The sequence below is a fragment of the Schistocerca gregaria genome, chromosome 4 (genome assembly GCF_023897955.1).
Source record: "Schistocerca gregaria isolate iqSchGreg1 chromosome 4, iqSchGreg1.2, whole genome shotgun sequence".
In the NCBI taxonomy this organism is placed as follows: domain Eukaryota; kingdom Metazoa; phylum Arthropoda; class Insecta; order Orthoptera; family Acrididae; genus Schistocerca; species Schistocerca gregaria.
Genome location: NC_064923.1, coordinates 165,218,984 through 165,244,835, shown reverse-complemented (window position 1 = coordinate 165,244,835; position 25,852 = coordinate 165,218,984). Strand labels below are relative to the sequence as shown.

General features: G+C 42.4%; 1 protein-coding gene across 2 annotated transcripts in view; it reads left to right on the top strand.

Annotated features, from left to right (window-relative positions):
- Window positions 1–4,255, top strand: part of LOC126266964 (synaptogenesis protein syg-2-like) — a 410,598-nt gene extending 406,343 nt beyond the window's left edge. For both annotated transcript variants that reach the window (XM_049971690.1, XM_049971691.1), the window contains one exon: window positions 2,312–4,255. In XM_049971690.1, the coding sequence (XP_049827647.1) occupies window positions 2,312–2,656 (345 nt within the window). In that variant the 3' untranslated portion in view covers window positions 2,657–4,255. The remainder of the gene's footprint in view (window positions 1–2,311) is intronic.
- Window positions 4,256–25,852: the final 21,597 nt, after the last annotated feature.

The following is a 25,852-nucleotide window of genomic DNA, read 5'->3' as shown; positions in this document are numbered from 1 at the left end:
ATCGACAAAATTGCAAGTGTACAAAGTTCACTACAGTACAGGTGAAGAAATGCATTCCCTATAGTTTTCATTCAATAAGTAAAAACCTCTCATATTTTCTTAATTACAGTAACTGGATTACTTTCTTGTACAATAGTATGTATCTGAACTCCACTGACCATTTTTGATGTAGCAGGACGTTTAGTTTGAAGCAAGTTTATGTGCCAAGCAATCTCCTTTTCTCACGAAAAGCAGATTGCTGTTTGATCTTATATACTTACAACAGTGGTCCATTAGGTATGAAAAGCTACGACATGTTGGGCTCAAAGCTATCCGCAATACGGCCAAGTAACTAACAGAGTCGTGTTTTAAACCTTCAAGAACAATGACGTCCTCCAAATTACAATACGTTACCAACTGGGGCAGAAGCTGATCATTCAAGGAGGCAGCAACCAAAATTCAGTTATCAGTTACGACTTAAAATAAAAATTTAAGTCAATAATCAATGTCTCCCCCCCCCCTCTCTCTATCTATCTATCTCTCTCTCTCTCTCTCTCCCTATCTCTCTCTCTCTAAACACATATACAGGGTGTTACATAAAGGTACGGCGAAACTTTCAGGAAACATTCCTCACACAAAGAAAGAAAATATGTTATGTGGACATGTGTCCGGAAACGCTTACTTTCCATGTTAGAGCTCATTTTATCACTCATCTTCCAATCACTTTAATCATGGAATGGAAACACAGAGCAACAGAACGTACCAGCGTGACTTCAACCACTTTGTTACAGGAAATGTTCAAATTGTCCTCCGTTAGCGAGGATACATGCACCCACCCTCCGTCGCATGGAATCCCTGATGCGGTGATGCAGCCCTGGAGAATTGAGTATTGTATCACAGCCGTCCACAATAATAGCACGAAGAGTCTCTACATTTAGTACCAGGGTTGCGTTGACTAGAGCGTTTAAATACCCCGATAAATGAAAGTCAAAAGGGTTGAGGTCAGGAGAGCGTGGAGGCCATGGAATTGGTCCTCCTCGACCAATCCATCGGTCACCGAATCTGTTGTTGAGAAGCGTACGAACACTTCGACTGAAATGAGCATGAACCACATGTTGTGTCGTACTTGTAAAGGTACATGTTCTTACAGCACAGGTGGAGTATCCCGTATGAAATCATGATAACGTGCTCCATTGAGCGTAGGTGGAAGTACATGGGGCCCAATCAAGACATCACCAAGAATGTCTGCCCAAACGTTCACAGAAAATCTGTGTTGATGACGTAATTGCACAATTGCGTACGGATTCTCGTCAGCCCACACATGTTGATTGTGAAAATTTACAATTTCATCACGTTGGAATGAAGCCTCATGCGTAAAGAGAACATTTGCACTGATATCAGGATTGACACACTATTGGATGAACCATTTTCAGGAGTGCACCCGTGGAGGCCAATGAGCTGCTGATAGTGCCTGTAAACGCTGTACATGGTACGGAAACAACTGGTTCTCCCGTAGCACTCTCCATATAGTGACGTGGTCAGCGGTACCTTGAACAGCCGCAACATCTCTGACGCTGACATTAGGGTTATCGTCAACTGCACGAAGAATTGCCTCGTCCATTGCAGGTGTCCTCGTCATTCTAGGTCTTCCCCAGTCGCGAGTCATAGGCTGGAATGTTCCGTGCTTCCTAAGACGCCGATCAATTGCTTTGAACGTGTTTCTGTCGGGACACCTTCGTTCTGGAAATCTGTCTCGATACAAACGTACCGCGCCACGACAATTGCCCCGTGCTAATCCATACATCAAATGGACATCTGCCAACAACGCATTTGTAAACATTGCACTGACGGCAAAACCACGTTCGTGAAAAACACTAACCTGTTGATGCTACGTACGCATGTGCTTGATGATAGTACTGTAGAGCAATGAGTCGCATGTCAACACAAGCACCGGAGTCAACATTACCTTCCTTCAATTGGGCCAACTGGCGGTGAATCGAGGAAGTACAGTACATACTGACGAATCTAAAATGAGCTCTAACGTGGAAATTAAGCGTTTCCGGACACATGTCCACGTAACATCTTTTCTTCATCTGTGTGTGAGGAATGTTTCCTGAAAGTTTGGGCTTACCTTTTTTTAACACTTTGTATAAATATTCATATTATTAAAAAAAGTCATTTTTATAATCGTTAAAGACAAATACATGAAAAGAACAACGTTTTCACTAACTCATTATTCTAAATTTAAAAAAATAACTCTCGTATTAAAACGTGTCCAAGCTTCCCCTGTATGTGACGATTACTGTTCTATGTGGACGCCGTGTTTGGACAGGCGACGCTGCGGAGGCCGCCGGCGACACGCCTGCAGCAGGCGGGCGTCCGGCCGGAAGTGACGTACGCCGAGCTGCGCCTTCCGCCGCTTCAGGCGGGCCCGCCGATGCGCCGCTACTACCGCCACGAGCCCGTCGTGTACGCACAGATCGCGCACGCGCCTCCACCGGCTGCGACTTCCGTGACGTCAGAGGCGGGAGGCGCATGCGCGATGAGGGCGGCGTCGCCGCAGCAGCTGGAGGTGCTGCAGCAGCAGCAGCAGCAGCAGCAGCAGCCACAAGAGTCGCGCGAGGTGGTGACCGTCAGGACGCCCCTGATGGTCGGCCAGCAAGAGAGCTGCGTCTAGTTGCGCATGCGCACAGTACCTGCAGCCACCCCACCACTCCTGGACAGTAGGGATGGCACCCGAACTGAGATGCAACAAACCTACAATGAGCTTCTACGTGAGAGTCCGCAAGGAACTCTGACCCGCAATCAACTCTTCATTATCGACGCAATAGATTTTAAATAGTCACCACACCCAGAGGCATAGAACTGCTGCCTAGGAAGAACAAAGTTTGTAACTGCAATAGGCCAAAATTTCCAGGACCCCCACTGCATTGGCAAAGCTTCTCAACGGATGGCAACTCAATGGAGGCACTCGTCAGAAAATATCACTGTTCCATAAAGTGTACATAGCTACATCATGCGGAGAATCCGTTTTCATCGTGTGTCAGACAATATATGCGTTTCTGTATACAATTCGTCTGTGTGTAACTCTGACGTGTTCTTACAATTCTTACGCTGATCTGTTATGTAAAGCCTATTATCTAATCAGCAATTTCAAATGCAGTAAAATATTCCTAGTTATACAATATGGAATGTACAATAAAACATATCTTCATGACTTTCGTAAACGTCCACCTAACTTAATCAGGTTGGGAATTTGCGACAGTGACGGAAACGCCGAATTCTTCACTGGACGTTGTGGAAGCTCAAATTCAATTTAATGAATTTCACTTAAACAATCGCCCAATCCACGGTCATGCCATGATTGAAGCCTTCTCTGTCTTGCCTATTCTTCTACGTTTTAAGGAGTAGGCTTGTTTCCTGTTCCATCCTCACAAAAGCCACATATTCCTTTCCCTTCCTGTATCTCTCTTTTATTTACGTCTATAGTTTGTTACAAGTCTGACAATTCTTTCTACAGTCATTATATCAGTATGCATCTTCCATTGTGTTATTCGATACATTTTCTTTCATTCATGCGAAATATATTTAACTCTCTCCGTCATAAGACAGATATTACGGTCCACAATAAAATACCCTAGATCTATTACAACGGTTTATGTAACTGAAAGCGGACTGCAGATCAAGCAGTTACCAGTCCCAAACATTTAAATTTATGTTGTTTGACGCGGGCTTCTTACTTTGCTATAGGAGAATATACGTTTTTCGAGTGTGTAGGTTTCTCCTTCGAAATTTTCTTTGTGTATTAATGAATATATTATACTTCCTTGCAAAAGGAATGATAATTTTTTCTACAATAATTCAAGAACCTCGATAAAATTTGGAGCCGAATATTACCGCAGCATCATATGCTATATGTTACCTGTTAACCGAACCAGAAATATTATAAAGTAAATTGTCAACAATAAAGGGTTTGTGGAATATAAGTTCACCATCCACCAAACGTTTTGCGACTGCGACTACGGCTCGCTCATTCCCTCCAGTACCAATGGATGAAATAGTATTCTTTAATTATAAATAAAGTTTTGTGATTCTATCCAATAAGGCTATCATCAGAACCGCTTCTCTATACGCTGAACCACATTGCACAGTTCTCAAAGCAAGCAGTTCGACAGAGTTATTCACTGCTTTAACTTTAGGCTATACGGTCAAAATAATTATGTACGTCTTACTGCAAATCCACAGTTTTCGTTATATCTAGCAGAAAAAAGGAAAAAGGGTAAAAGACTCTTTAAATTTCATTCCGTTGTACAATCTTGTAGCGCCGATTGATTTAATCTACTCTGACAAAGGCTGTCGCATGGACTAACGTTGGATAACAGAGCTTGCATGTTTGTGTGTTCTATCAGCACTAAATGAACTTTATAAAATACGCTCGTAATGAATGGCAGCTACGTCTATAAAATATGCGGGTTGGAAGAAAATTAAAGATATTGTTCAATCCTTCAGTGATCGACAATGATAATATGTCGCGCAGCTGCGTACGTCTGTCCTAGCAACGTCATAATGCATATTTATGGATGACGTGCTCTGTTGTCACACCATTAAACCGTTCAACTACAATAGGATTGTTTTCGAACGACATTTCCATATCTGAGGAAGCATGTTTCTCCTAAAAACTGTCATTTCTTTTGATAGGTAATATACTGCAGTTATTGTCCACACTGTACTCCACGATTTTATGCATAAGGTGGCTCCATTTCCTGTGTCAAAATGTTTCATACGGACGCAGTTACCCTTCCGCTGCGTCGTTGGGAATGGCTGTATTTTTTTCTGGGGTACACCCAGATTATAGTATGCCCGATGTACGGACATCAAAGAACCTTCATACCCTTGGTGCACGTGCGTGGAGCCAACTGCAATGAATGGTGAGTGGGATAGGCCGTCTTCTGGAGTTATTTCGAGTGGTGGAGATGTCGATGACTCTGCTGTCTGAAAATGCCCAACAGAGTAACACGGTCGATGTTGCCCAACATTCTTATAGCTCATATGTAAATAAATAGGTTATTGACTTCTCCTCCACCTCTGCCCCGAACCGTTCTTGTACGTGCAGCCTACTTGCGACTAAGTTTTACTTTGGACTACTCGCGCGCACAGGTTTGTTCCTTCGGATTTGCTTTGTTCCAGTCCTAATAACTCTGCTTTTGAAGGTCGAGGGATATCCTAAATTACACCAATGGCACAGTGGACCATTTGACAAAGATTAACACGACATGAGGGAGCGCCCACCTAGTCAGATTCCAGCTAACTGAATTTTTGACTAGGGCAAATGACCCAGAAGTGACGATCCCTTACCTTAGATGGCACATCCCGTGTCACTACAACATTTTTTTTTTTTGAACATAACCTTGTTCGTCACTGTACAACATCAATAGCCAGAACAATAAACTGATACCGCTGCTATGTCAGTCAAATACAAAATCAGTGCCACAAACAGTAATCTCTCTAAGCACTCTTTCAAAGCACACCTGTTTGCATTGCCAGAGGTAAATACCTGCTAATCGCCTGCTTTCATTATGCCGCCATTATGAACATAGCTTGTAAAAAGCAGGTCCTTATACGCTTCAAGTTGTCACTGTTTTAAGCATCATTAATGACGATTAAGGGTTTTAAGATACTGGTTTTGTAATGAGTAGGAGCAGGTCACCATCTTGACCCTGCAACCCAATTAATTTATTCCCCAGATTTTCTTCTCAAATTTTCAGAGAAATATATTTGGCACCGTCGCCAATGTATCACAAAATCCCCGTCTCTAATGACGTGACTCTTGTAATCTTCTCGTAGACAGCTTCCTCCAATAACGAAGGCAACTGAAATGCGATGCGAGATTTGGTTTCCAAGAACACTATATACCGTTTGTTTGGCACGCCACCCCTACTTCACGGGATGTGCGTGCTACTACATACGTTTGCAGAAAACGTGCTTCTCAGTTCTGTGGTGGTGGTGGTGGTTAGTGTTTAACGTCTCGTCGACAACGAGGTCATTAGGGACGGAGCGCAAGCTCGGGTTAGGGAAGGATTGGGAAGGAAATCGGCCGTGCCCTTTCAAAGGAACCATCCCGGCATTTGCCTGAAACGATTTAGGCAAATCACGGAAAACCTAAATCACGATGGCCGGAGACAGGATTGATCCGTCGTCCTCCCAAATGCGAGTCCAGTGTGCTAACCACTGCGCCACCTCACTCGGTCTCAGTTCTGTGCACCATTACACTACACTGCTCATCACAGTCTTGCTCACCAAACTAATACACACTACATCCGCAATAGTCAGTGCTTCAAACGGTAATCGAATTTCATCGTGTCCTTCCGTTTTTTCGTTTCACTTTATACGCACAGTGTTTCGAAGAGTAACCTACATTTACATATGCAAAGTACTCTGTCACTCGGATACAGTCAGATACTAACATTCTCCTGTTTCCAGTCATTTGTCAGGTATACCAGAAAGGTGTGTGGAAGGAAGGAGATGCACTGACGTATTGTTTGACTATAGTTGAAACCTTTGTGGCGTATTAACATTTCCGTATCGTTTCGCACTCTGTAAGCGAAAAAATGAAGCAATGTCCAGCTCATCCTTGCATCTTCTGCTTCACCTGCACTAGTCCTGTCTCTATTTATCTCACTAGGCCCGCGATGGGAAATAAGGATTAGGTCCAACGACGATTTTTCGGGAGCAGTTATCAATAAGAGAGTCTAACATGTCTCTAAGGTACTTCATTCCTGGAGGAATTCAGTTGTTTCTATTTTCATCCAATGTATCTCAGTCCGAGGATTATCTCTGGAACAGTTAATTTGGTATAGATGGTTGCAGATAATTCGTATTAAATGGTTGTAATTAATGTCACTGAAAATCACTGTTTCTGAAATGAGACAAAAACTTCTATTTATACGAGATTTGTTTCCATTTTCACTTCTGTTACAGTATATCGATAAGTAACCCGACATGCTGATGATATCCATGGAATCTTCGTGTAACATGATTACATTGCCGAGTATCAGAAAATGACAAAGTGTTGGCATGTAACTAATTTTTTAGCTACAACTTTATTATTATTATCAGAAGCAACTACCTCAAACCATATATATGCATAACCTCACAAAAAAATATATGTTTATTAATAATTATAACACTATTTTGTTTAATTTGTTCTACTGACTTCGATAATTGAAGTGGAGTCGATTGTCCAGAACTTGTACCACCAGCTGAAGAATCTGTCTTACTCGTACCTTGACGTAATTGTTGAGCAGACCGAGGATGTTCTTCTATATCCATTTCCGTAGGTGCAAACGTACTCGGAATTTGTAATCCTTGATCTTGTAATTCGTTGTCTATTAAATTAGGTTGATCATCAGATCTTGAAGAAGATTCTGGTGGAGGCTCGTTGTCTTGTTTAGGACGTTTCGCTTCAAATGGAGTCTCACCAAATAATTCAGTTAAAAGAAGATGTTATAGAGCATAAAAAAATCTCTATCTTCCGTAGTTTACTCTAAAGATTCATCTAAAATATCTCTCACGTTTTGCCACACGTTTACTATTAATCTCTCGTATTGCTGACCAAGGTAATTCTTTCTGTTCACCACGAGCGGTATACATTTTAAATTTCCCACGGTTTGACTCCATAACCCATCGTTGTTGTTGTTGTGGTCTTCAGTCCTGAGACTGGTTGGATGCAGCTCTCCATGCTACTCTATCCTCTTCAAGCTTCTTCATCTCCCAGTATTTACTGAAACCTACATCCTTCTGAATCTGCTTAGTGTATTCCTCTCTTGGTCTCCCTCTACGATTTTTACCCTCCACGCTGCACTCCAATGCTAAATTTGTGATCCCTTGATGCCTCAGAACATGTCCTACCAACTGGTCCCTTCTTCTTGTCAAGCTGTGCCACAAACTCCTCTTCTCCCCAATTCTACTCAATACCTCCTCATTAGTTATGTGATCTACCCATCTAATCTTCAGCATTCTTCTGTAGCAACACATTTCGAAAGCTTCTATTCTCTTCTCGTCTAAACTATTTAATGTCCATGTTTCACTTCGATACATGGATACACTCATTACAAATACTTTCAGAAACGACTTCCTGACACTTAAATCTATACTCGATGTTAACAAATTTCTCTTCTTCAGAAACGCTTTCCTTGCCATTGCAAGTCTACATTTTATATCCTCTCTACTTCGACCATCATAAGTTATTTTGCTCCCCAAGTAGCAAAACTCCTTTACTACCTCAAGTGTCTCATTTCCTAATCTAATTCCCTCACCATCACCCAACTTAATTCGACTACATTCCATTATCCTTGCTTTGATTTTGTCGATGTTCATTTTATATCCTCCTTTCAAGACACTGTCCATTCCGTTCAACTGCTCTTCCAAGTCCTTTGCCGTCTCTGATAGAATTACAATGTCATCGGCGAACGTCAAAGTTTTTATATCTTCTCCATGGAGTTTAATACCTACTCCGAATTTTTCTTTTGTTTCCTTTACTGCTTGCTCAATATACAGATTGAATAACATCGGGGAGAGGCTACAACCCTGTCTCACTCCCTTCCCAACCACTGCTTCCATTTCATGTCCTTCGACAATTAACCCATCGTTAACTAAGTAAAACTAACCAGAAGATACAATGACTCCGCTTATATACCTGCTCGTGGGCTCACTTGCAATGCAAATGAAGAAATTTCCATAACAGATTACGTGCCAACGAGTCCCAGCCGCACACATAAAGTTATTTATGCGCCGCATGTAAGAGAGATCAGCATTTGTACTTTCTATTTACACAATGAGACAGAGAAACTACTGCGATTGGGCAAGAATTAGGTCTTAGCCCATCGCACCATTTCCATGAAACCAAAAGGGGGAAAAAAGAGAGATATACGAAGCAGATTAACATCCATGATCAGCATAGTACCTGTACCATGATGAAGAAAATAGTTGGAGACAGTAGGAGTTGAAAAACTTGATGAAAACAGTCGAGATACTTGTAACTCAAAGGGAAAAAATAAATGAAGAAGGCCACAACTGTTCTCGGTGAGTATCAGCGGATGACGCAGCGCAACTAGCGGCGTTCCACTTTGGGCAGGCTCGAGTCTAAGAAGACGCTCGGCCGGTTTCGAGTTGCGCTTTTACGCAGGAAACGCCTGGCGTGGCAATCACGCCTCCGGCGCCTTGCTGCGGAGGGTGAGTAATGCGCGGGAACGGCTAATGGCCGGCGGCAAAAACGCCCGTGGGCCGGCGTTGGCGTCTGGCATGGTGCCCCGACCGGCGGCGAAAGACGCCGCAGGAACGCGGCACGTTGTGCGCGCCTGCCGGCCTGGCGGCCTGGCGTCGGCGGTCGCTTTGTCCGCTCGCTTGGCCGTTGTGCAAGCGAAAATCTGGGGCCGCGTTATTTCGAGAACAATCAGTGCCTGCGCACGGAGGAATACCAATTCACGTCTGCAGCATAGCGAATTTTATTCTCTTATCGCACAATGAAGCCTTTCACGACCGATTGTCGTAGCTACTGTTGAATCTTCCGTGCTGCTTGGCAGTAGTCCACAAAACCATTTTATTCGGAGACCTTCGTCTACAACAGTGGTTCCCCGCCTCTCTTAGACCATTACCCCTGAGTGCAATCAGACATTAAGCAGTAACCACTCCCCCCCCCCCCCTCCCCGGCCCCTGGTGTCTGTTGCCTCCTAACTCCCCCACCATCCGCCACAGTATCATCAAATTTATTAACTGAACTGTACGATGAAAGATCAATTATTCAAAAACAGTCTTAATCGCATTTGTTATTATTATACCGCCAACCGCTTTCATCCCGACGTAGGGGTCATCTGGGCGTTTACAGCATTGGTCGACTGCTGGTGGTGTCACTCCTGTGCACATAACGGCAGGTAACTATATAGTGACACCACCAGCAGTCGACCAATGGTGTAAACTCGCAGAAGATGACCCCTACGTCGGGTTGAAACCGGTTGGAGATATAATATTAGTAAATGCGATTAAGACTGTTTTTGAATAACTGATTAATCATACTAATCGCTGCTTCATCTCCAAAACCATGTTGTCCAGAAAAATTTATGACGAAGGGCTTTTCTTGGATCAGTTTTATTTTTAAAATGATTAAAGATGAATGATACTTATTTTGTATGCGTGTGTGAGTGGAGGGGAGGGGGGAGGGGCTGTTAGATTGATTGACGTAGGAATTCGTGATGCATCTTAATGTGCTCCCCACAACAACAGGCAAGAAAGCTAACTACCCAAACTGAGGGTACACACTGGTCACAAAACATGCTCTCCCTGTATTTATCGTCTCCGCCACGGCACTTTCCTCACCTGCACACTAGAAGTCCATTTAAAATAAACCAGGTTTAAATGTGTGCACTGTACTTACTGGCTCGTAAATCACTTCATTGCTGCACTCCTTACTTCCGAACTGGCACAAATTGAAAAGACTTCGGGCAGTTAATGATTTGTGTCTGACCACAGCCATTAACAGTATATCTACATCTACGTCTACATCCATACTCCGCAAGCCACCTGACGGTGTGTGGCGGAGGGTACTTTGAGTACCTCTTTCGGTTCTCCCTTCTATTCCAGTCTCGTATTGTTCGTGGAAAGAAAGATTGTCGATATGCCTCTGTGTGGGCTCTAATCTCTCTGATTTTATCCTCATCGTCTCTTCGCGAGATATACGCAGGAGGGAGAAGTATACTGCTTGACTTCTCGGTGAAGGTATGTTCTAGAAACTTGAGCAAAAGCCCGTACCGAGCTCCTGAGCGTCACTCTTGCAGAGTCTTCCACTGGAGTTTATCTATCACCTCTGTAACGCTTTCATAATTACTGAATGATCCTGTAACGAAGCACGTTGCTCTCTGTTGAATCTTCTCTATCTCTTCTATTAACCCTATCTGGTACGGATCCCACACTGGTGAGCAGTATTCAAGCAGTGGGCGAACAAGCGTACTGTAACCTACTTCCTTTGTTTTCGGATTGCATTTCTTTGGATTCTTCCACTGAATCTCAGTCTGGCATCTGCTTTACCGACGATCAATTTTATATGGTCTTGCCGTTTTAAATAACCCCTAATGCCTACTCCCAGATAATTTATGGAGTTAACTGCTTCCAGTTGCTGACGTGCTATATTGTAGCTAAACGATAAAGGATCTTTATTTCTATGTATTCGCAGCACATTACACTTGTCTACATTGAGTTTCAAGCAATTACAATAATAATAATACTGTGTACAGCACTATAGTAGACCTTGCGTGGTTACTTCTGTGTCGTGCTGTCAGTTAATTCATTAAGCTGTTCGTAGTTACTAATGAAGCAATTTCTGAACTACTGCTGGTATTACCTACAAGTTAGAGAATATATTTTCTTGACATATCTAACACTTGTTACATATATAGTAATATCAGCGATGTACGGGACAAAGCACATCATGTGTGTAGTGCGTGGACTACGTGAGGAACCTGTAAACTTCATCGCGTTAATGCTACTAATTGAAATTAATTACTGACAATTTATTTAATCAGTATTAGCGTGTCACAATATTTCGATAATAGGAATGATCTTTCAAAAATAATCTTGTTTCGTGAGTGAAACCAAATCAAATCGTTTGGTTTTTACCCCTAAGAACATTTTATTTTACCCCTCAGGAGGTAGTCACCCCCAGGGTAGGAACACTGGTCTACAGCTACTTTAGACGTCTACAGTGGTGTTCCTAGTTCATTGTGTTCTGTCGACTGAGGAAGCTGGCATCCGAGAGAGATGTACACATTCTGAAATGAAGGCGTGTTCACCAATCCTTGTCAAAGATAGAATCATCATTTTCCTGACTTTTTTGGCGCTTCTTCGCGGGACTGCAAAGTTAATATTGATTTGTAAATTTTAGTGATTTAGTGTTACACGACTGTTTTTCGGAACGTACTCCAACATATGCAAATTCCTATTATTCAGATTAGAGACCCACCCTCGAACTGTGGAACTAATTGGTCTTAAATGTACGAATGGTAATTACTTGCAGTTGGATAAAAATGGACACGCTATTGCGAAGTAAGGAAATGCGTTGGAAGCAAACTGGACGACACAGCCCGTGAGCCCAACGCTGAGACAGCTTGGTACCCGGTTGCACATCTTAGGACAAGGACCTAAGACGCGTGGCGACCACACAATGGCTAGGTGTGGCCACAGTATCGCTTTATGAAATGTTATTGAGAATCAAACATTTTCATCACAATTGTTGATAAAGAAACCAAATGATCGTCAATCCCAGTTCATTCATAAAAAACCACCCAAAGTAGGGTGGACAGATGATTTACCTTTCGCCACCCCTTCCCCTTCCCACTCCATTCCCCCCACCTCTCCGGAGTGGAAACCATGTACCTCACCTGTTTGTCTGTAGTGTTAGCCAGGCAAAAGTGTGTGAAATATTTCGAACTGCGAAATGATAACGAATCATGTGGCTGAGGCGTTACTCGGGTACTTGCCCGCCATTCACCTAGTCGGATGTGGAAAACTGCCAAAAACCGACATCCAGACTGTCCAGAACAACGGGCCTTGCTATTGACCGTTCGGATGCCAGCAGAGGCGTTACAATGTGTCGGCTAGCTGGGCGGGTCTTGTCGAAGATAAAATGGCAGACTGATATCAACGATTTTGTAGGGAATGCATCGTAATACTCGTATATGAACTTGGGCACAGTTTTTACAGAAAAGAAGAAGCCATGAAATTTAATAATCTATGGACAACTGCTCCACAGAATCGGCAAAAAACTAGCATCTTTGGGAAACAGCAGTTCATTAAAGGACTTCTTGTCCATATCATGAGCTGCAACTAGAAATATTTATTTGCCAAAACCAGTTATCGTATTTATAATCCATTACCAGTGGCATATTACGAACTTCTGTAACAGTGACATATTTTTGAAAATAAACATTTCTAGTGCAGCTAAGGATGCATACACAACGTCCTTTAATAAATATCTGAAAGCTGTGGAGCACCAAACATTCAAGAATTTTAAACGGTAGATCGATAGTTAGCTGTATCAGTGACCCACGTTATTTTGGCCGACCCCACTTATTTCACATTTTAGCCTATGAACCATTTCCTACGGAAATGTAAAATAGGAAAGATGTATTTCGCTGATATTGCAGACCGTCTGTGTTTTGAAGGTGGCAATCCTGCACCTAAAATTAGCACTGGAAGTAGTTTTGACATGAGCAAATATATGGTAATCCCGTAAGTAGAGGTAAAAATCTGTCAAACGGCGAGTGAGTTTGAAGCAGTGGTTACGAAACATGACTTGTATTCTTCAGTAACATCAGTCAGAACCTCGTAAACGCTCCCTGAGTTGGATTTTCCATCATTTCGTGAAATATGTTTTAATGTTAAAAGTTTTCGATGGTGTTGAGCCACAGTCATGCAATACATCATAAAAGAGTAAACCGGCATTTGACTGTGTATTATTATATCTATCTTTAGTACTATCCGGATTTCGACTTTTATCATTTATTAAGAACATTGCTAAAAGTTGGAACTTGCAAACAGATACATAGCAAAAAAGTTTGGAAATTTTAAAAAAATATCACAAACATAAGATTACAAGTGTGATAATTTTTACAATGTATTCTATACCCCACATTCTTTAACGGTTACTTCTTAAAGACATGTGCTAGCCTTATATACATGTTTTGACTACCTTAAAAAGTAAGACTTAATAATGGTTTAACAAGTAAGTGACTATCTCGTGCATTTAATATCTTTTTTTTTATTTTTAGAACTGTTGCTATGTGTATCGCCATTTGCATGTTCCAGCTTTTAGCACTGTTTTGATAATGACATAAAAGTTGAAATCTGGAAACTACAAAAGATATATTTAATAAGACACAGTCAAATGGTGGTTTACTCTTTTAAAAATATTTATTATCTCTCTCTCCCTCTCTCTCTCTCCCTCCCACCCACTCCCGCCCCTACCCCGCAACATTTTGTTCAGCCTTATTATGACACAACTTCCTCTAAGGCGATCAGACATGGTTTACACACTTCGTAGGAAACATGACTGAGCTGCCTGAAACGATATCGTGTCTGTTTTCTTTAGGAATTTTAAAAATCATCAGTTTTCAGTTTACGTGAAAACTTTGCTTTTGAGGGACAACAGTTGATATTATTTACCTCGATTTTTGAGCTCGTAAATAACACACTTCCTGATAATGATTAGATGCAGCCATTCTCTCGTTAGCCGTTAACTTCAGTCCTTTTCACACTGAAGTTTGCCATGTTGCATTGGTTTTCAATTGTGAAGTATTGAACTATAACAGGAGCCTTAATAATTGTTCAGATAATGCCACAGCTAGTCAACGGATGCTACTGAGTAAATCGACGATACTGGTTTGTCCACTGATTTGATGTGCAATTACGCTCCCCCTCCTCAAATAATTCGATTAATCAGTCACTGTTACTCTGCTATTCGACGGATAGCTCCTAAACTCATATTATATCAACAGTTGAAAATTGAACGTATTCTTTGAAGTCAGTCGACTGCATACGACCATTCAACACCAAACCTGAACAACAATTACCATCGCTTCACGTAGACGTGCGTCATCGGCGTTACCTATGGATTGTTTATGGAAACAGTAAGATAATGCCCCCTCCAGGAAAAGGTGCATTCAGTTAGAAATGTTTCAGAGAACCAAAGGTCCTAAGAACGACTCAGTGTGTCGTACCACTGTTGACAGTTGTACCCTCTACAACGTCAGGCGAATGCTGTGCTGATTCCTTCGACAGCTCGTGACTGATGGTTTTCACACTTTAGTCGAACAAAGCTAGATTATCAGAGTCTAATGAGCACATCGTGTACCGGTTTGACATATGTAGATGAATGTATTAATATAGCAACCGCACTCTCAAATAGTGGAATTTAATACGGCATTTCAACGTTCTGTGTTCGAACAAAAGAACAGTGACTCCTCATGGCTGAAAGATTGTATGACGATCGTCGGCACAGTTTACGAAATTGTTATATATATACAGCTAAAGCATTTATGAAAAAACAGCTTCCTTCAAAACCACATAGTAGGTTACGAAAATAGAAACAATATGCAGTAACTGGGGATAGTGCGAAAGGGAGGATACTTAAAAGAGCAGATGAAAATAAACCTCCAGGAAGCCGTCTGCTTTAGTTTGCCACATCGTGCGTTGTAAGCTCCAATAAATTCCCCACTCCGTCCAGTAATTATAACCATCTGGCTACACTGATCTCTTGAAATACCTAAAATGGTTCTTATGCAAACTACGTGAAGATAAAACATCAAATACGTCGCATGGCACACGAAAAAGAACATGTGTTATGCTCTCTAAGTTATTTTTCGAAGAATCCAGCACTGAAAGAGTATCAAGCAAAATAAGTAGCAATTAGATGTATAAACAAGAAAACTGAGTCTCTAGAGATAACTTGACAGTGAATGCAAAGATTGGTGAGCTGTTTTTACACTGTAGGCATTCTCTGCTATTTGCTTCGCAAGCTTTTCCTATGAAGGAATACTTTAAAAAACCTGGTACTTTGATGGAACACCTTCTTTACTTTTGACATTAATAAAATTTTATAAAGTGAAAAAATTTTGTTTTCTTCATTCAGTCCCTCAGTTTAAAATCGTGACCAATAACACGGAAATCATAACAAAATTTAAAAAAAAGGTAACTTTACCGTCAAAATGTTGGATAAACTGCCATGTAATCAACAGTTTTTCACGGACGACTTATTCCCTTCTCTTGGAAATTTTTACATATTTTCAGAAGAAACTAAGATCTTGTTAGCATTAGCCGGTAAATCTGATATTCTACAACGCCATCTATCTTTTACATAAACGGGCATTCAGTAGTGGAAACTCTATGTCCATTTATGATGTACAATACATTTATCTTGATTCTTACTGACTGCATATGTTGGTGCTGAAATATTATTTACACCTTTATTATGTCACTTTTCATAAGAAATGTCGTAAGGACTGTGTTCTATAACTTGAGGTTAACTGGTTCGTTAAAGACGTCCGTTACGATTCTGTGTTAGTGAATAATAGTGTTCGGTTCGGATAAGGAGACAATAAATATTATTGTGTTAATGTTTGTAGCGCCATTTGCTTCAACGATGTGATACACAAAGACCAGTTATTATGACCCAGACGCACTTTATACCGAAAACAAACAGGAATTACATGTAATCGTAAATAATTGTTAGCCATGCTTCCTGTTGTCAGCTTTAGTCGCCACATACATAAAATATTAGAGCTTGCGTCCAGATAATTGGATTTGTTTTGGTGTGGTTTGGCATGGAGAGCTCAATGCAGCGTTCATTAGCGAACTGAATTTATTGCCTTCTGGTTAACGGCAATACCTGTCATCAGATTCTGACAATACCGCAAATATATTTCATTCTGTGTACTAAGGATGACTCCAAACATGCTGTGTTCCATAAGATTTGACCTAGTACCATGCAAGGCAGGTTCTCTTTGTCCCATAAACTCTTAAAGCGAATATTTGAAGCATTCATCAGTTTCCCGATTGTCGTGTAACTATGCGAGGCACGATTCATAACACGAATCGTTCTGTTCAAAACAATTTTCTAAGCCATCTCGCCGCTCATCAAAAATTTACTTCATGTAACTTGTGCCTCATGATTTTATTTTGGCGAAAATTAAAGGAAAAATAGAATTCATTGGTAATAAGATATGTATATAACCAATAAACCGTTAGCCGGCCGGGGTGACCGAGCTGTTCTGGGCGCTATAGTATGGAACAGCGCGACCACTACGGTCGCAGGTTCGAATCCTGCATCGGGAATGGATGTGTGTGATGTCCTTATGGTAGTTAGGTAAATTAAGTCCTACAGTGCTCAGAGCCAATAAACCGTTAAGCGTTAGGGGAACAGCATTTCCGAAATATTGCAACCGGTTTACATTTTTCTTTAAGTATACATCACGGAATATCTTTGGGCATTGCCAGTGGTGTTTAATTTCTAATCCAGCTACTCAATTAACGTTTTCCGTTGTTGGTCTGATTCTTGCCACACTTTTGTCTTTTCCGAATTTTTTTCTCGTCTTAATGATCTTGCTTTCGACAGTGAATTAAACACTTCCCTTTTTAAAAAAAGTTCACCAATGTGTCCTGTCAGAAAACTCAGAATGAAGTAACCTGTATACCTACCTTTTGTCCGAAGTTCGACATAATAATCAAAACTATTTGTGATCGTACAAAGCAGGAACAGTCTCAACTCGTTCCGGTGTCTCTCTCTAATATTATAAATTGAAATCGCTGTTGTCAATCATGTCATACAAAACTTAGTGATGTGTACACTTCCTTATTATATTTACCTGGTCTGAAAGCGTAAATTGTTTGTATACTGTTACGTCCATTCTCTGGTATTCATTATTTCTCTACACTCAACTTACACTATGTATTCCGATCCGTGTACATACACTGCATACAACGCAGCATATAGAGTGTACCTTGAATGTTGTTTATTATAAAGCGCTTACGTTCATCTCGTTGGGTATATGCTCCGATCGTACTGCAACACATACTTACGTTAACTGATAATAAGATGATATCCTTTACGCTAGGCACCTCTCATTTCAATGGAATATCTGATTTATTAACTCCACTGAACCCTACTACTATTGTATAGAGACGTAAGATTTCAAATTAATTGTAAGCTATTGGTTTTTCATACGACAACAATACAGAAAGGAATGTTGATACAGAGAAGCAAATGTTGTTTTGTATTAAAATGATGTGTAAATCCTTAGAAAAATCTTATAGAACCCTTTTTATTCCCTAGTCATTACATGCTTCTGATGTTTTCAAATAGTCATTTGCTTTACAAGCTACGTTCACTATTAATACGTAATTACTCGTTTATCATTTCTAATTTTCATTCATCACATACTGATCGTTTTTATCGTCTTTCAATATCTCTCAAATCGAAGCGAGTGCCTCCCCTAGTTGCCAGTTGTGAAGAGAGCTCTGATGGTTTTGCGGTAAACATGTGTATTCGTTGACTCCGAGTTTTAGTATCATGAATTGTTTTCACTGTAAATCGAATTGTAAAATGGTAATATTTAAACTGTGGCTTTTGTAATAAAACTGTTTAAAAATTTTACGTGTGAGTATTCTGTCTCCTAAGACAAAAATTTGCACAACACGACTTTTCCTAGCATACCCTTGGATGTATTTGGAATCTACAGATCAGAAACGGTATCAAGGTGGAGTGACGACAGTGTGGCAATGACTAAGACCAGAAGTGACACAACGCAACCTTAGCGTCAGTATAATCAATTTCTGTGCGCTTAGCACAGAAAACTGTGCTGGAAATTTGAATAAATTCCTGTTGGACATTAATCCGCAAGGTTTCTATACTACAACTCACTATTAACAGAGATGTTTCAACAGTCGCTGCAGTGGTTTTCATCAGGCGGAACGAACTGCTGGTTTCTATGGGTGATCTTCCCTAGATAACGAGCTATTTCGGTTGTCGTGTGACAGCCGATCTCACTAAGTCGTAACAGATACCTCTATAGACGACCAGTGGAAAAATGGTCGAAATGTCAGTTTTAAAAGTTGTTTTCTAGTATCGACATTGCCTGGTCAGAAACACAGAAGGATTTTATTCCAGCTGACGCTATGCATTTGAGTATTTGAGATATTGTTCGACCTTAATCGTATATATAAATATGATCATGTTACACTTCATTAACTCACTGACTTACCGACTGCTCCGAAATCGGGTTTGATATCTGTCAGCTAGTTTTACATACCAGCTAGTATGGTTGTTCGGTATGTTAGACCTCAAAACAGTCTATCAAATATAGAACAACACAGCACTACTTGCAATGGCATCCACTTTCATTTCCTTTTCCTCTTAAGCAGCACAAACCCTACTGGCACCGTTTTCTCTGTTGGAAAAACGTACTCAGGGAAATGAGCCCACAGAGGCGATACTCACTGATATTCTCCTCCGATCAGAGTTGCCACGTTGTCCCTGGAGTTTGTGCAGCAGGTGTTTCACTTCCCATTGAGCTTGTGATACATAATGAAGGATCTCAAATACACCAGTAGAAATGTTAAAAGAAGTATCTTTCTATATCCCTCCACAGTTCGACGCATGTATGGAAAGAGAGCTTTCTTCCGGTCTTGAAAGTGTAGGTCATCAATTCCGTTATGGTATTCGAGGACACCTCAAACTATTGCTTGAGGTTCTTCAAAATATGAATCACTGAAAAACAAATCATTTGCTTCATTAGCACTTTTAAGAACACTACCAACAAGTTTTTGTAAACACTCTTCGTCGTCACTATGAGCTAGCCTTGGTTGTTTACTATAATCTGCTGCCACGTGACACACTGTGATTTGCGATTTTTTTCAGAAGACAGTTAAGAGCCGTCTATTAGCTAGAAACGGAACACGCGTGTGTGGTGGAGTGTACATACTCTACCAGAGCAACTGCCGCCCCCATTACCTGTTACTCCCGGATGATGAGCGACGAAGTGATTGTCGGCACACTTGTGTTATTGTTGTGGTTTGACAGGTTTGATGCAGCTATCCTTGCTAGTCTACGTTGTGCTAGCCTTTTCGTCACACTTGTGTTATTGTTGTGGTTTGACTGGTTTGATGCAGCTATCCTTGCTAGTGTGGGTTGTGCTAGCCTATTCATCACAAAAAATAGCTGCACCCTAAATTCCTTAGAACCTGGTTGCTGCATTAATCCCTTGGTCACCCCCTCATACATCACACATCCCAAGGTTTCCCTCGGTATCTAACTGACTATTCCTTCGGCCTCAGGATGTATATTTATTTGCGTCATCCTTTGCATCCTGGAACTCACAGAAACACCATCAAAACAATATATTAGATTTCAGTGACCAAGACTTCTCCACGATTTCGACATTGATTTCGTGCGTTGTTCGTCTCGTAATTGCTATCATTCTCGATTAAATTACAAGCCACATCTACACTCCTGGAAATGGAAAAAAGAACACATTGACAGTGGTGTGTCAGACCCACCATACTTGCTCCGGACACTGCGAGAGGCCTGCACAAGCAATGATCACACGCACGGCACAGCGGACACACCAGGAACCACGGTGTTGGTCGTCGAATGACGCTAGCTGCGCAGCATTTGTGCACCGCCGCCGTCATTGTCAGCGAGTTTGCCGTAGCATACGGAGCTCCATCGCAGTCTTTAACACCGGTAGCATGCCGTGACAGCGTGGACGTGAACCGTATGTGCAGTTGACGGACTTGGAGCGAGGGCGTATAGTGGGCATGCGGGAGGCCGGGTGGACGTACCGCCGAATTGCTCAACACGTGGGGCGTGAGGTCTCCACAGTACATCGATGTTGTCGCCAGTGGTCAGCGGAAGGTGCATGTGCACGTCGACCTGGGACCGGACCGCAGCGACGCACGGATGCACGCGAAGACCGTAGGATCCTACGCAGTGCCGTAGGGGACCGCACCGCCACTTCCCAGCAAATTAGGGACACTGTTGCTCCTGGGGTATCGGCGGGGACCATTCGCAACCGTCTCCATGAAGCTGGGCTACGGTCCCGCACACCGTTAGGCCGTCTTCCGCTCACGCCCCAACATCGTGCAGCTTGCCTCCAGTGATGTCGCGACAGGCGTGAATGGAGGGACGAATGGAGATGTGTCGTCTTCAGCGATGAGAGTCGCTTCTGCCTTGGTGCCAATGATGGTCGTATGCGTGATTGGCGACGTGCAAGTGAGCGCCACAATCAGGACTGCATACGACCGAGGCACACAGGGCCAACACCCGGCATCATGGTGTGGGGAGCGATCTCCTACACTGGCCATACACCTCTGGTGATCGTCGAGGGGACACTGAATAGTGCACGGTACATCCAAACCGTCATCGAACCCATCGTTCTACCATTCCTAGACCGGCAAGGGAACTTGCTGTTCCAACAGGACAATGCACGTCCGCATGTATCCCGTGCCACCCAACGTGCTCTAGAAGGTGTAAGTCAACTACCCTGGCCAGCAAGATCTCCGGATCTGTCCCCCATTGAGCGTGTTTGTGACTGGATAAAGCGTCGTCTCACGCCGTCTGCACGTCCAGCACGAACGCTGGTCCAACTGAGGCGCCAGGTGGAAATGGCATGGCAAGCCGTTCCACAGGACTGCATCCAGCATCTCTACTATCGTCTCCATGGGTGAATAGCAGCCTGCATTGCTGCGAAAGGTGGATATACACTGTACTAGTGCCGACATTGTGCATGCTCTGTTGCCTGTGTCTATGTGCCTGTGGTTCTGTCAGTGTGATCATGTGATGTATCTAACCCCAGGAATGTGTCAATAAAGTTTCCCCTTCCTGGGACAATGAATTCACGGTGTTCTTATTTCAATTTCCAGGAGTGTATTATATTTTCTTCGTTACAGCGTGCCGGCATATTCCTCCTCAAACTGTCTACAAATTATTTCGGATGTACATGCCCTCCCTCTTCTAAACTCTTGGCTGTTGAGGTTCGCTTTCTCACATTGCCATTCGAAATGATCGAGTAGAGTCATAAACACGACAAACTCTCTTAAGCCCTCTTGTAACAGCTGATTCATCTTACTTGTTTTCTGCTCCACTACTGCAGGTTGTTTCTGCCTACCCTCTACCTTGCTCCTGGTTTCTCTATAAATTTCAGTAACCTCTCCCGCACTCTTTTCACAAGCTTCCCTTTCTCACAAATCTTTGTCTGCACCTCTCATACAACACTGGCCTTCTCCTGTCAGTTCTACTCACTACTAGCCCGCATGCCAAACTGGTATAGGCATGCGTATTCAAATACAGAGATATGTAAACAGGATGAACAGGGCGCTGCGGTCGGCAACCCCTTTACAAGACAACAACAGTATGCAGCAGTTGTTGGATCGATTACTGCTGTTACAATGGCAGGTTATCAAGATATAAACGAGTTTGAACATGGTGTAACAGTCGGCGAACGAGCCATGGGACACAGCATCTCTGAGGTAGCAATGAATTGGGGATTTTCCCGTATGACCGTTTCACGAGTGTACCGTGAATATCAGCAATGTGGTAAAACCTTAAATATCCGACATCGCTGCGGCTGGAAAGAGATCCTGCACGAACGGAACAACGACGACTGAACAGAACCGTTCAACGTGACAGAAGTACAACCCTTCCGCAAACTGCTGCAGATTTCAATGCTGGGCCATCAACAAGTGTCAACATGCGAACCATTCAACGAAACATCATCAATATGGGGTTTTGGAGCCGAAAGCCCAGTCGTGTACCATTGATGACTGCACGACACAAAGCCTTACGTTTCACCTGGGCCCTTCAACACCGACATTGGACTGTTGATGAATGAAAACATGCTGCCTGGTCGGACGAATCTCGTTTAAAATAGTATCGAGCGGATGGACATGTACGAGTACGGAGAAAACCTCTTCAGTCCATGGATCTTGCATGTCCGTTGGGCGCTGTTCAGGTTGGTGGAGGCTCTGTAATGGTGTGAAGCTGGTGTGATATGGGACCCCGGATACATCTAGATATGACTCTGACAGGAGACACGTACGTAAGCATCCTGTCTGATACCCTGCATCCTTTCATATCCATTGTGCATTCCGACGGACTTGGACAATTCCAGCAGGACAATGGGATGCGCGCACGTCTAGAACTGCTACAGGTTGGCACCAGGAATGGTCCTCTTAGTTTAAACACTTCCGCTGCCCATCAGACTCCCCAGACATGAACGTTATTCAGCGTATCTGGGACGCCTTTCAACGTGCTGTTCAGAAGAGATCTCGACCTCTCGTAGTCTTACGGATTTATGGACAACCCTGCAGAATTCGTGGTGTTACCTCACTCCACTCACTCACTCCACTACAGGCACTAGTCGAGTTTTAGAACACTTCTGCATGCTCGTTGGGGCCCTGCTCGATTTCAGGCATGCGTACAAGGTTATTTACCTCCACCGGTTAGGTAAATCACGATTACTGAAAAGAATCTCTTGAAAGTAATTTTTTGGATATGTGCATTTCTTACATTTTGAATTGCAGATCCATATCACTAACATGGATTTTTAGTACGATTTTGGCACATGTCTTGTGTTCGAATGTAGTGGATTTCCTCTAAATCAACGGTTTGTGGATAAATAGCCGACATGGATTCGGAAAATGGCGTTCTTGTGGTACACTACGAGCTAATTTTTTTCGCGAAGTAATGGCTGCTATCGACAGTGGACGCCAAATTGATTCCATATTTTTAGATTTCCAGAAGGCTCTTGATACCGTTCCTCCCAACCTACTGCTAATCAAATTATATGCCTATGGAGTATGGAAGCAGTTGTGCCAGTGGGTTCGTGGTTTTACGTCAGGAAGTTCAGAGTTCGTAGTAACTGATGGGAAGTCATCGAGTAAAACAGAAGTAATTTCTGACTTTCCACAAATAAGTATTGTAGGCCCTCTGTTCTTCTTGGTCCACATAAATGATTTAGGACACATTCTCAGCAGCCCCTATACGCTATGTGATCAAAAGTATCCGGACATCCCCCAAAACATACTTTTTCATATTAGATGCGTTGTGCTCCCACCTGCTGCCAGGTACGCCATATCAGCGACCTCAGTAGTCATTAGACATCGTGATAGAGCAGATTGGGGATCTCCGCGTAACTCACGGACTTCGAACGTGGTCACGTGATTGGATGCCACTTGTGTCATACGTCTGTACGAGAGATTTCCACACTTCTAATGATCCTTAGGTCCACTGCATCCGATATGATAGGGACACGTACAGCACAAAAGCGTACAGGCCGACCTCGGCTGTTGAAATGGGTCGTGATATGTAGTACGCAGACATCTATCCAGACCATTACACAGTTAGGCGGGAGGTGAGCAAACTTGGAATTCATGGCCGAGCAACTGCTCGTAAGCCACACATCACGTCTGCAAATGCCAAACCACGCTTTGCCTGGTGTAAGAAGCCTAAACATTGTACGATTTTTATAATCATTATCCTCAAAAATAACGTTACTTTCCTTTTAGGAATTCTCATTTGAATTCTCAAACCATCTCCGTAGCCCTTGCGTGTTGTTTGAACATACTGGTAACGAATTTAGCAGTCTGCCTTTGAATTAGTTCCAGGTCTTACTTTAATAAGACCTCTTGTTAACCCCGAACACTTGAGCAGTGCTCAAGACTCGGTTATTCTACGTTCTATATCTGATCTCCTTTACTGACGAACCACATGTTCCCAAACTTCTCCCGTTAAACTAAAGGCGAGCATTCACCTTCGCGTCAATCAACTGTTCGACGCCATAACCGCCACCGGAACTATCGCATCTCACCGAGCTGCATGCAAGTCCCAGAAAAGTACTGTCAACGAATTATTCGTGTAAAGAGAGGCCTGTAATGGCTATGAAGTACACTGAATTCAGCCGCGTTGTAACTGTAAACAGTGGTCTCGGTGTGAACTCAACCTTCGATATGAATAATCCAATTGGGGCTATGTGGATATATGTGGTTTTCATGTTTTAACTTATATTTACTCGTGTGTATTTTATGAGTGACTCACATTTGAAGTTGACACAACTGTACATTCAGTATCGCATGCAAGATAATTTATTTTACTGCTGCTATCGGTCTTTTAGCTATGATAAAGCAACATAGTGACAGAACTGTGGATATTTGCTAATCATTATTTGCGACTGACTGTTGTACCCCTTACTGCTTGAAATAAATATAGACGCTGAGGGCAAATGCTTGCCAATGGAACAAAACATTATACAATATGTGTAGTCACACAATCCAGTAGTTTCACCACACCTATCTGTCTTTGTATGAATCACACAGTGCCATGGGCCTACTGCCATGAGTAAGACAGCGGCTCCTCCACTATGCAAATGTTAGACTAAATCAGCAAGAGTAATACATATATATATAATTTTTCATGACCGTACCGTCAAATAAGGATACTACATCAACATGTACACTAGGTATCGAAGTCAGGTGTGGGCAACCATAAAAAGTTGTGTCTGCCTTAAATATGATTAGGATCATTCTAACAAGAAAGTATAACAAACTTTTATTACTTACCATAGAATCGATGCGATTCAAGACAGCCACCAAGTGAGTACTGGGAATTCTTAGCTGCTCTTGCCAGCTTAGGTTTGAGACGTGGCCGCTACTTCAAGCAGGATACGTAGTTGACACGCATAGACCTTTTGCCCTAACTCCAACGCAACGCCACGCTGCATCTACGCCACAGTTACGCCTTATTTGACATAACAACACTGTAATTAGCCTCTTATGCCACAATTATGCTGCAGTTACACGAAGTACACCACAGCCACTCCAGTAATACGGCACAGTTACGCTGAAATTACACTGCATATATGCTGTACACGTGCAGCATATAATCATACTCAAAGTAGGCTCTTCAGGTTTTTATGTTGGTAACGCCACGTAGTGCTCTGTATGAAAATCACTGACTGTTCTGTGTGCAATCTGTGGCTGATTTGCATTGTTGCAATATTCGCTATTGGGTAGTGTTGGGCAGTTGGATGTGAACAGCGCGTAGCGTTGCGCAGTTGGATGTGAGCCCCCAGCAGTCGTGGATATGGGGACAGAGATGCCAGAGTTTTGAGAGCGAGCGATATGGACGTGTGTCCGTAAGAAAGAGGAAATTTGTAAGACTAGATACCTTAAACTTATATGATTTTTGAACATTATTAAGGTAAATACATTATTTGTGCTCCATCAAAATCTTTCATTTGCTGTGTATGCCTATCGGTAGTTAGTGCCTTCAGTAGTT